The sequence below is a fragment of the Arvicola amphibius genome, chromosome 3 (genome assembly GCF_903992535.2).
Source record: "Arvicola amphibius chromosome 3, mArvAmp1.2, whole genome shotgun sequence".
Lineage (NCBI taxonomy): Eukaryota > Metazoa > Chordata > Mammalia > Rodentia > Cricetidae > Arvicola > Arvicola amphibius.
The window spans coordinates 181,489,567-181,500,830 of NC_052049.1; the positions used below are offsets into that span (position 1 = coordinate 181,489,567).

Sequence of the window (11,264 nt, forward strand, 5' to 3'; positions counted from 1 at the left end):
ACTAGCACATGTTGCTGAAGATGACGTCCCCATTTCTGTCCAGATCATTACTGGAGTAGTGTTCACACCTACAGTAAGGTCGTATGAGAGATTTGGTAATGCATCATGTCATCCATGGAAAGGATGCCGTTCTTACAGACTTAGGTCATTCCTTTCCCCGAGAGGGCAAGATGTGGGGAGGGCATCTCAGCATTTTGGAGAGTACCACCTCAAGTGCTTTGTCCCAGTGGTGGGATGCTGACTACCACAGCTTCTGGGCACATTTGTGCCCGACTATTCAAGAGAGAAGACATTCAAGAGAACGCAGAGCAACATATGCGTTCACGGCTTGGGAGAAGAAGGTGAAGATGCCTGTTAGTCACATGATTGATCACCATATTACCCAGGAGTCTCTTCATACGGCAGGGAACACTCAAGTCTTATTTGCTAACCTCTGTCCACATGGGACAAAGCTGTGATGCACAATTTTGGGTATTTCACAAACTGGTGCAGAACACACTAATTTTCTATCATTCGAAATATAAAAAGCATTTCCTTAGTCACTTTTTCACACTATTTTCTGAAATAACATCTCTCATGAAGTCCAGAGATCTCTAACTTAGCTAGGTTGGCTAGCCAGAAAACCTCGTAAACCTCAGGGAACCTCCTGCCTCTGCCTCCCCAGCACTGGGAAGGATCCTCCTGCATCTTCCTCCCCAGCACTGGGAAGGATCCTCCTGCATCTTCCTCCCCAGCACTGGGAGGGATCCTCCTGCCTCTGCCTCCCCAGTACTGGAAGGGATCCTCCTGCCTCTGCCTCCCCAGTACTGGGATTATAAGGTCCCCCAGTCTCATCTTTATGGAGGTCCATGGGAACTGAACCCAGGGCCTTCTGCTTTAGCAGCAAGCATCCCTCTTGCCTGTAACCATCTCTCAAGGCCCCCAGTCAGAGGTTCTCTCTCTCCCTCTTCTCTCTGCCTGGGTTGTCCTCGTGTGTTTCATTCCAGCCACCCAGTCTCTCACCCGCATCTGCCACATGCTTCTCTATTTCCTCCTAGAGTGAGGACCTAGAACTTGTGAACGATCCACCCAGGGGTAAACTCAGGCCGAGCGATGGCTTTCCCATTTTACTCCAATCAGTGTGCTGTGCCAAGACACGTCTGTTGTTTCATGTTTCCGCTTTCTATTTGCCGTGGTTATAAAATAGAAAGTAAAATCTCCTGAACTGCTGCCTAGTAATATAAGTTTCAATTTCCCTTGGAAAGAAAAAACCCGACCCCTTTGTGAGCCCAGAGATAAAAGCGGCCTGTTAACTGCAGCTACGCCTGACCCAGCGTCCTGGAGGTCAGGAAAGCAGGAGCAGGCATGAAAAGTACTCTCCCAAACTGGGTCAGAGATGTGTTAAAAGATGAGAGGATTATTTCATGAATCTTTACAATAATCCACTCACCCAGGTTGAAGCAGTTTCTGTAGTGTTATGGGAGCCCTATCTGGAGAGATGGATCAGCCAGCCTGTGCCACAGACGGCGTTCCACCCAGCTTCCATTTTTTAGGGCTCCATTTGGCAGAATCCATTATTTTAGAAGCCAAGTAAAAAGCAGTCCTTAAAGTGTTATTTTCATCAGTTTTTTTTTTCCTACCTGTCTCTGAATGCATTTAAACAATATAATCTGAAATTGTGTGTCCCAATTCCTCAGGTAAAGAAAGGATGAGAACTTTAGAAATTTTGGCTTAAAACAAATCTATTCTGTGACCTTCAACCCTAACAGGAGGCAGAGGGTTCACCTATAGTACCTGCTGAGGTCTGGGGTGATGTGTTGGGGTCACATATGTTGACTAGGAAACCCTTCGCTCTGCATGATCAGTGGCAAATGAGGAACCCTGTAGTGTTGGCTGGAGTTAATGTGCCTCTGGACCACGCAGGGATGGTGGGAGACACGGACCTTAAAATACTTAAAAGAGAAAATACCAAACACATTTATTATAGGCTGTGTCATTGTGGGTCTGTGGAACGGAAGGGCAATAGCTGAATGCCGTTCAGAATTCTGCCGTCATCCACACACAAAGCTGAGAACCGAAAGCGTTTCCTACCTGGAGAGTAAGAGCCAGAGGCAAGAAACCGGCAGCTCTTTAGTCCACATGACTTCATTACGATAATTTAAAATTGTATATATTACATATTATTATGATAAATAATATATATTATTATATAACTAAGAGCTAACTTAAAGAAAAAAATAGTACTTGAAGCTCGAAATTGTAACACTTTTATACAAATAAAATCTGAACTTCATGTTCCAGGTGCAATTTGTTTCATATGTTATCGATTGTAGTCATTTTTATTTTTAAAATTTTTATCATATTTACTCATGTGTTTGTGTGTGTGTGAGTGCATATGTGTTGAAGGACGGGCTACTTGTTTGTTCCCGGCTGCTTAGCCCTGAAATAGTCACACAGAAACTGTATTAATTAAATCACTGCTTGACCCATTAGCTCTAGCTTCTTATTGGCTAACTCTTATATATTAATTTAACCCATTCCTATTAATCTGTGTCCACAGTTGCCACAATGCATGTGTGGAATTCAGGGGACATCTTGCAGCAGTTCGTTCTCCTGATAGACCCTGTTGGTTCCCGGAATCGAACTCAGGTCAGCAGGCATGGTGTCAGGCAGATTTTCCTGGGAGCTGCTTCCCTTAAGGGTTGCCACTTTTAATGATTGTTTTCTGCTATATACTGTGTGGGCCAGGAATTTGGAAAGAAGCAACTTAAGGAAAGAGTTTATTTTGGCTCCTGGTCTAAGGGTGTCATCTAAATGGCCACAGGTTTATTCCTAAGGTACTAGGCAGAGACATTGTATTTAACACTCCAAAGAGCCCTGGTTGCTGTTAGAAGCTTGTTGGCATGGAATAAATCAGTCACCAAAATCTCAGCACATGGTTACTTCATGCCAAGTGATGAATGCACGTACCATTCTCACAGAAAGCTGCCCTGAGATAATCTGTGATAGTCAGCATCTTCATCCTCCTTAGCACGCTCCTCAAATGGTCCTTCCATCCCCAAGGTTTGCCTGCTTCCCTGAGGATGAACCCAGGGCTCTGTGCGTCTAAGGCAAGCATCTGGCCACTGGGCTACATCCTAGCTCTACAGATGAGGTCTGAATGCTGTCCTTGTGTGGCTAACCATTGGATTACTTGGCCACTTACTGTATCAGGCATCAACTCAGGGAGGAAAGCCCTTGTCTCTGCTGAGATAGCCAAGGGAAGGATGCAGAGATACTGGACCATCGCCTCACAGGATCCAGAAAGAAATGAGAATGGGCTCTTGTTTGCTCACTCTTCAAAGAAGCGATCTTTTCCAAGTGATCATTTTAAGAATCCTCGAGAAACATGAAAACCTTTTTCAACTCTCAGCTTCCCACTTCTGCTGACCCTTAAATTTAGTTATTTTCTCTGGTCCACAGCAAGGTTAGTGACTCATGGGGAAAACAGGAAGGACTCACAGGTGTCAGGGCATCACTACTGACAAATGGTGCCGAACAAAGACACCTTATTTGAGGCAACAAGACTCCTCCGTGGGCTGGGTTATTTAAAGCCTTATGGGTTATTCAATATCCATGATCTTGGGGACACTAAATGCAAGGAGCACTCCGTGGTCATTGCAGCAATCTTAAATGGTTTGACATGCTCTCTCTCTCTCTCTCTCTCTCTCTCTCTCTCGCTCTCTCTCTCTCTCTCTCTGTTTCTCTCTCTGTCTCTCTCTGTTCCCTCTGTCTTTCTCTCTCTGTGTATGTCTCTCTCCTCTCTCTCTTTCCCTGTCTCTCTCTCTCTGTATGATTGTTTGTAATAAGAGGTCAACATTGGATGTATTCTCTTTCCAAATGTGGAGCTCATCAAATTTACGGTGCCAGTCTGTTACCCAAGATGCAGGGATCCCCTTGTCTCTGTCTCCCACATTCTGAAATTGTAGGCACACCCATCCACAGTCACCTGTGGGTGCTGGGATCTGATCTGGGGTCCTCATGGTGTTTTGTAATAAGCGCTTCACCATCTTGCCAGCTCCCTGACATGTTTTCACAAGCCCCTGTGCCATTGCTTCTGCCTCTGCTGGAATTCACTGAACTATGCCTCACTTCTTGGTGCACAAAGGAAATCTCTGACTGTGGGCAGAAATGTGGGTGTTGACCCCAAACAGCTCTTCACAGCTGCTATTAGTTCAACTGGCTGCCAGGACAAAACGGAGTATTAAGCTTTGCTTTATAGAGGGTGCAGGATGTTTATTGTGTCCATTCTTCAGCTAAAGCTTTCGGTTCAGTTTGCTTTGTTTTTATGACTGTTCATTTTGGCTGGCCTCAAATATATGGCTGACATTAGGTTTGTGGGAACGTCCGCTCTGTGTCTCTGTGACGTAAATACCACCAGTGTAGCTAGCCACCTCTTTCAGTCACCAAGGCCCTAATCTCCTCATTTTGATACCTGCCCTTGTGTTGTCTTTTTCTAACTTGTGTTAGAAACATTGTGAATGGGGTAGTTTTTTTTAAATGGAGGCACAATTTATTTTGACTTCAGATGTTCTCTAGAGAGAAATTAGGCTAAAAATATTCATCGTTGAGAAAGGCGTGTCTAGGGAAATGTAGTCATTTCTTCGTGTTCTGCCAAGCTGAATTGATCTTTTAGATGCATATGATTTCATGGGCGACAGATCACCAATTTTGTATCATTTAAGCTTGAGAGACTTACACAGATATATTTCAACCCGAACTTATGGGGCAGGAGTATCAGGGCAAGTGTGCTGTGCAAAGGAGGGAGACAAGTAAAAAATTAAAGCAAGTGAGATCCTAAGATGTGGGTAGAAAATACATCGAAAGGAGAAAATTGACTCTTCAAGCATTCAAAATGAAAACGCTCATTGTTTTCTGGGGCATGTTTAAGTGTTTTGAATACTTTATCAAGTTTTACCATTGACAAACAACTTGGCTAACTTCTCCAAAGGTCATCGGTTTTGAAAGTTTCCCTTGTGGAAAATGGACATAAGCAATCCAGGAAGAGGAGAGTTCATCCCCGCCCCCTGCTCTCCTAGGATTGCATTTCTGGCGGCAAGGCCCTTCCCTCATCATCTACCTCGCTGCTGCCTCTGCAAACACCCCAGCAAGGAGACCTTTTTATTCCTCGATTCCCAAAGGACACTGGAGTTCCTTTGTGAGTTTACAGACCACCAGGCGTATCTCTCCAAATCTCAACCCAGCTGCTCGGATGGGGTCTGAAGCCAGGTGACCTGAAGCTTTAAAACACCTGTAGGAAACCCCAGCCTTGCTCCTCAAGCTCCACGTGATAGCGAGATACACAGCAGACTGCAGGGGAGTGGGGGAAACTTAGAGACACTTTAGAACGTGGGCTTCATGATCATGTCTTCAACCCCTAGAAACAGCTTCTTCACCCACAAAGCAGACCTGTATTCTGGATAGTTGTGTAAACACAGACCTTTCTAGAAAGCCTTAGAAAGTCATTTCTATCGATTCTAAATTTCCAGCAGTGTGACTCCGCTGCGAAACACCGTTAAGGTGATCAATGACAGTTCAGCTTTCTGAAGGAACAAATAAGTTTGCATTGTCCAGGATGGAAGAAAAGTTGGAGCCTGAATGAAAGATTATGCAGTCACGGCGTGCATGAGATGTGAAATCCCGTGTCTAAACCAACTAAGGAGCAAAGGCTGTCGTCTTACAAACAGTGGGATGCAGCAGATGCTTCGGGGAGAAGGAATCAGTCAGAAGCTGTGGTTTTCTCACACTTCTGAAGATTCAGATCTCAAGAGATGGTCACAGAGGGACAAAAAAGCAGGGGGAGGGTGGGGCGAGGGACCAGGTGCAAATTAAAATTGACTTAAAGCATACTAATTTAAAGAAATGAGTGATATAGCTCACAGTGGGAGTGTTAAACAGATTTTTAGCTCAATGACCTGATTTTTGAATAGTCTGTCACAAAAGTAACAGTGTGACAAAATATTATCAGACATTGTAGGGAGGCTGTCATGGCAATGTCCCATACCCCTGACTTTGCCTGTGGAAGACACACACACATATGTATGTATGTATTATATATGTATATGCAGACAATATGTGTATGGATGTATGAATGGATGGATGGCTATAACTCATATTCACATATATACAAAAGATATGTAAACTTTTTAAATGCCCAGGCAAAGCATTATAGGAAAAAACCCAACAATTTCTAAAAACCTCACTGAGTCCATTTTGGGTTGGTCCTCCACTGCTAGGCATGGGGCCTGGCCTTCCGTATGGTTTGTGTGGTCGGTGAGACTCCATTGGAGAAAGATATATTTCCACTGTGAGAGGGTGTTGACTGGAGCTTAGTTTAAGATCTACTTCATTTTTAAATCTTTGTGTCTGTGTCTGCTATGAATTAGTGTGCAGGAATCCACAGGGGTCAGAAGACGACATCAGATCTCCCTGGAACTGGAAGTCCAGGTGGTTGTGAGCAGCCATGTGGGTGTTAGGAACCGAACCTGGATCCTCCGTAAGGGCACTAAGTGTCCTTAACTGTTGAGCCACCTCTCCAGGACTCTTGTTTTGATTTTTTTGAGACAGGATCTCATGTAGCCTAGGTAAGCCTTGCATTCTAGATCCTCCACCCTCCATGAGTGTTGAGATTACAGGTGTGCCCCCACTCCACGCAGGGATATATATCTGTGTTAGCATAACGTATGGACACATTTTCAAAAGAACTTTATTTTCTGGACATGACTATTGTTCTGCATCCAAGGCAGAGGCGCTGCTAGACCAGTTTCTTATCAAACGGCTACACGTGGTCAGGGAGAGTCATTTTATCTTGTGCTCCCTTCTGTTTAAACACCTCTTGTTAAATACGCAGTGCTACCAAGTGTTGTAGCAGGCGACAAACAGAATGCCGTTGAAATGACTGAGTCGTTACAGGAATGAAATTTAAGAGGGGGAAGCAGAAATCCTATGGAAACACGGAGAGGAAGCTGTGCAATGAAATAGAAATGTCAGGATCTTCCTCCACTTAAGATTCAGGAACCAAGTGCACTGAGGCACAAGGAAAGAATTTGATTTACAATTTGAAGGAAACGCCGCAGTAAAATAATTGAGCGCCGGAAAGCAATCTTAGCTTTGCCAAATTGCTTTTCCCCATGCATGCTCCATTTAGGCGCGGGACTCGTGTACTTACGTTTAGTTTGCGCATATTTCCTTTCCCCTGTGAATATTCCATCCTGCCAGATTAGGCCTGTTTCTCTGCCGTTGCCGGCGGAAAGACAATATCAAAATTGCCTGGTATCAGAGTTTGCCTTGCAACCTGATAAACAGAACATGCTTGGTGTTTTTTTGTTGTTGTTGTTTTGTTTTGTTTTGTTTTTCGAGACAGGGTTTCTCTGCAGCTTTTTTAGAGCCTGTCCTGGAACTAGCTCTTGAGACCAGGCTGGCCTCGAACTCACAGAGATCCGCCTGCCTCTGCCTCCCGAGTGCTGGGATTAAAGGCGTGCGCCACCGCCGCCCGGCTGCTTGGTGTTTTTATAAAAATATTTATTTATTTATTAAGTATACAATATTCTGTCCGTGTGTGTGCCTGTTAAGAGCAATGCTTGGTGTTTTTTAAGTACAAAGGTGTTAATCCGACAGTTAGTGAAACAAGCCTGGTGTTTGCGGTAAAAACATGGGCTCTTCAAATTAGTCGGAAATGAGTGTTGCAAAGCACAAAGAACTGGCAAAATATTTGCTAACAGTAATAATTACTACCATTACCATGATGATCTGAGCTAGATTCAACAGGTTGTGGCTTTGGGGCTCCTCAGGACTTTGTTTGCTACTCGGAATTTTTAAATAGAGGAGGCCTTTACTACGTGAATAGCAGTGACTTCTTCGGGGGAATAATTTTAGTAAATTCCCTGCTGTACTCTGTCAAACCCCAGCTCGGCTCCTTCTCTTAGACTCGTGATGTTTTATTACTTCTTTGTAATCTCAGAGAACCAGTAACAAACTTGAGTTTAGGACGTTTCTGTCTCTACAGGAGTTTTTGTCTTGTGGAAACTTTTGTGCCAGACACAAGAGCGCGATTTGAAGCTTCCAGCACATCTTTTTATTAAAAACATATCCTCTTCTGTGCGCAGTCTGTGGCATTAGAAAGCATCTCTGGGGCTGGTAAGCTGCCTCAGTAGGTGAAGGTGCTTGCCGCCAGGCCTGGCAACCTCGGTTGGCTAGTGAATGAGGGGACACTGTCTCTTGGAAATTGTCCTCTGACCTCCATACATGTGATAGTGGCATGCACCCCACAAATAAATAAATATAATGTGAAAAAGGTTAAAGCAAAATTACTTCTGGTTTGCTTATAAACCATGGCAGCCTGACAGATCATTTTGATAATAGCTTCACTGAGCCTTGGGAGTGCCATGAGCCAGTGTCAAGTCCCAAATGCTCTTCACAGGTGGGGCAGGAAATGCCCTTTTTGAAAGAAGAATAGAAGCACTGAAAGTGAGCAGGGCACAAACGTGCAAATGAGGCTGAAGCCCAGAGCACGCCTGCTTTAAATTAAAAGTGGGCGGAGCCAGAGCTGGTTCTGTGCAGAGGAACTGGAAGCGCATTTGTACAGTTATATACATTTTTGATGGGGAAAGCCTTGTTAATCAATAATCTTTAAGAGGTGGGTCTTAGTTAAGGCGTGGCCTCACTGAGACCCAGGGTAAAAAGTGTGCACCTCCATGAGTGGGCTCTCTGTGCCTTTTCCCGTGGGACATTGCTGTGCTTGGATTTCTCGTTTCCCGTTTCATGAGTTTCCCTCTTATAATAAATAAAATATAATTGTTTTATCTTCAGCTAGCCTGGTTATTTCAACACATTTTATTTTCTCATCTTTGATGGAAAGGGTTTTTGTTTTATTTTCTTGTCCATAGATTGAGGATTTTCAAATGCTTAAAATCTTAAGGTTTCTCTTAAAGAGAGGAATGATAGCTCAAGGACCCATTACCATTCTATAAACTAGGCTCACCCAGAATCATCTAGGGCATTCAAGCCAGGTACAGCCATGTGCACCTATAACAATACCACTAGGGGGCAGAGACAGATCCTGAGAGCTCATTGGCCAGCCAGAGTAGCTGAAATGGCAAGTTTCGGGTTCAGTAAGGGACCACATGTCCTAAGTAGCTTTAACTGTCAACTTGACACAACCTAGAGCCACTTGAGAAGGGTGTCTCAAAAGAGAGACTTCCCAGATTATATTGAATATACCTGTGGAGGAGTGTCCTGCTTAATTGACAAAGGATGTCCCAGCCCACTGTGGGCAACAACATTCCCTGGGCAGATGGTCCTGGGCTGTATAAGAAAGGGACAGCAAGCAATGTCCCTCTATGGTTTCTGTTTCAAGTCCCTGCCCTGACATCTTTTGATGCTGGACTGTAATCTGTAAAATGAAGTGAACCCTAAATTGTTTTTTTTTTAGCAGTGTTTAATCCCAGCAACAGACGGAACTCGAAGACTCTCAAGTGCCCAACTTCCTCCTCTGTAAATAGACAAGCCGCCAGCAGCTCCTTGTGGAATCATAAAGGCGAACTAACACAGCTCAGCCACTTGACTTGGTGTATAAATGCTGTACACTCTCAATGAATTATTACTATGTCAGACTTGAGGACAAGACTGAGGTCCATACCAATTGACGAAAGGTCAGTTGAAGTGCTCTGATACTTGGTTTTATCTGTGCCCTCTTCCCCGTTGCAGGTGGCCCCAGCCATTAAGGAGAAAATGATGAAGAAGGGAAGTCTCATGCTGGGCTACCAGCCCCACCGAGGGAAGGTCAACTTCTTCCGCCAAGTGGTCATCAGCCCTCAAGTGAGCCGGGAAGACATGGACTTCTTGCTAGATGAGATAGACAGCCTAGGGAGGGATATGTAGCCATGGCTTTCATTCCCCCAGAGGCACCACTCCTGTCCTGGGGAGGGACACAGATCCAGTGCATCTGGACACACCCTAGGTAGATGACAACCCTTCTGGTGAGATTAGCAAACATTCCCACTCCCACCAGAAAGCCAAAATGCTAAGCGAATACTCCTAAGGGTTCTTTGGCTGCCTGCTGCTACTGGCTGTAGAATGGAGAAAGCAGAAGCAATAAAAAGTTATTCCCTCAAATATCATCCCTGGAAACAACCCCGAGGAGGTTCTAGGCAGTGCCCTGTGGATGGATATTGGATTGTCGGCTCCTAATGTTTTTTAAAGAACATAGAAACACACAGTGTGGAGCCTACAGCAACAAACCTCACAATGTGGCCCCTGTGCCACGGCAAAAATATCACCAAGTAACTTACTAAAAACTCACACTCCCCAGCCTTGCCTCACACCATCTGAATCGGCAACTCTGGCTCTAGCATCCCAAGTTTTAATAAACCCAAGTGGTGAGCCTTTCGCACAGTAAGAAACGATGGTCCAGGGAAAACCTTGTTGCCAGAAAAAGCCAGGCTTTGAAAAATACAACTGTTGTATTTGTACCACAAATGTTCAGGGTGGCTGAAACATGTCAAACACACACACACAGACAGACACACAGACACACACACACACATATATAGACTGTGCAAGATTCTTACTGCCTACAAATGTATTTTTATTTGGGCTGAATTTTTTTTTCCCAAGGAGTGAAAATGAATCATTATCTGTCCTAATTTATCTGAGCTAGATATTGGAGTAAAAACCAAATACTTTGTAGTGTGCCTTCTTGATCAGTGATAAAATGAACACTAATCCATTTCTCCAAACGTGCCACTGGGTAGAAACAAACATGGCACATCTGTGTGGGTCTCTGACCCTCTTCTAGACTTGGGAATGCAGTTTTTATCTTCGCTCTTGGCTTTGTAGGGTAGAATAAGTTACCGTAAGTGAAGTCCGAGGCAACAACATTCTCTTTCCCAAACTCTGAAATGTCACTTGGACATTTTTGGTGGTCTCTCTTGGCAGAGACTCTAGCATCAGAGACCGTCCCATGGCAGTACTTCATTGTTAATGGGTGTAGATAATTGTAGCTTTCTCTCTGACCATCATCTGAGATTTCTTTCTAGCAGGTTCTCTTTGACTAAGAAACAGACAGGATTCAGGGATGAGGGTGTAGAATTCAGGGATGAGGGTGCTGTGTAGTAAGAGCTGTCCAGGTGTTGGATTGATGAATGCCACCTCATCCTGTATCACTAACGCACGCCATTTAAATGTTGAGAAGCGGATGTGTACTGTGTAGTGCTGGCTGAGCCTCTTCACTGTAAAGTATGTGGTCT

General features: G+C 44.4%; 1 protein-coding gene across 1 annotated transcript in view; it reads left to right on the top strand.

The window, feature by feature from the left end:
• The window catches only part of Gadl1 (glutamate decarboxylase like 1), a 145,878-nt gene extending 135,981 nt beyond the window's left edge, over positions 1 to 9,897 (top strand). Inside the window, exon 14 of the mRNA XM_038323838.1 lies at positions 9,724 to 9,897. Within this exon, the coding sequence (XP_038179766.1) occupies positions 9,724 to 9,897 (174 nt within the window). The remainder of the gene's footprint in view (positions 1 to 9,723) is intronic.
• The last annotated feature ends 1,367 nt before the right edge of the window (positions 9,898 to 11,264 follow it).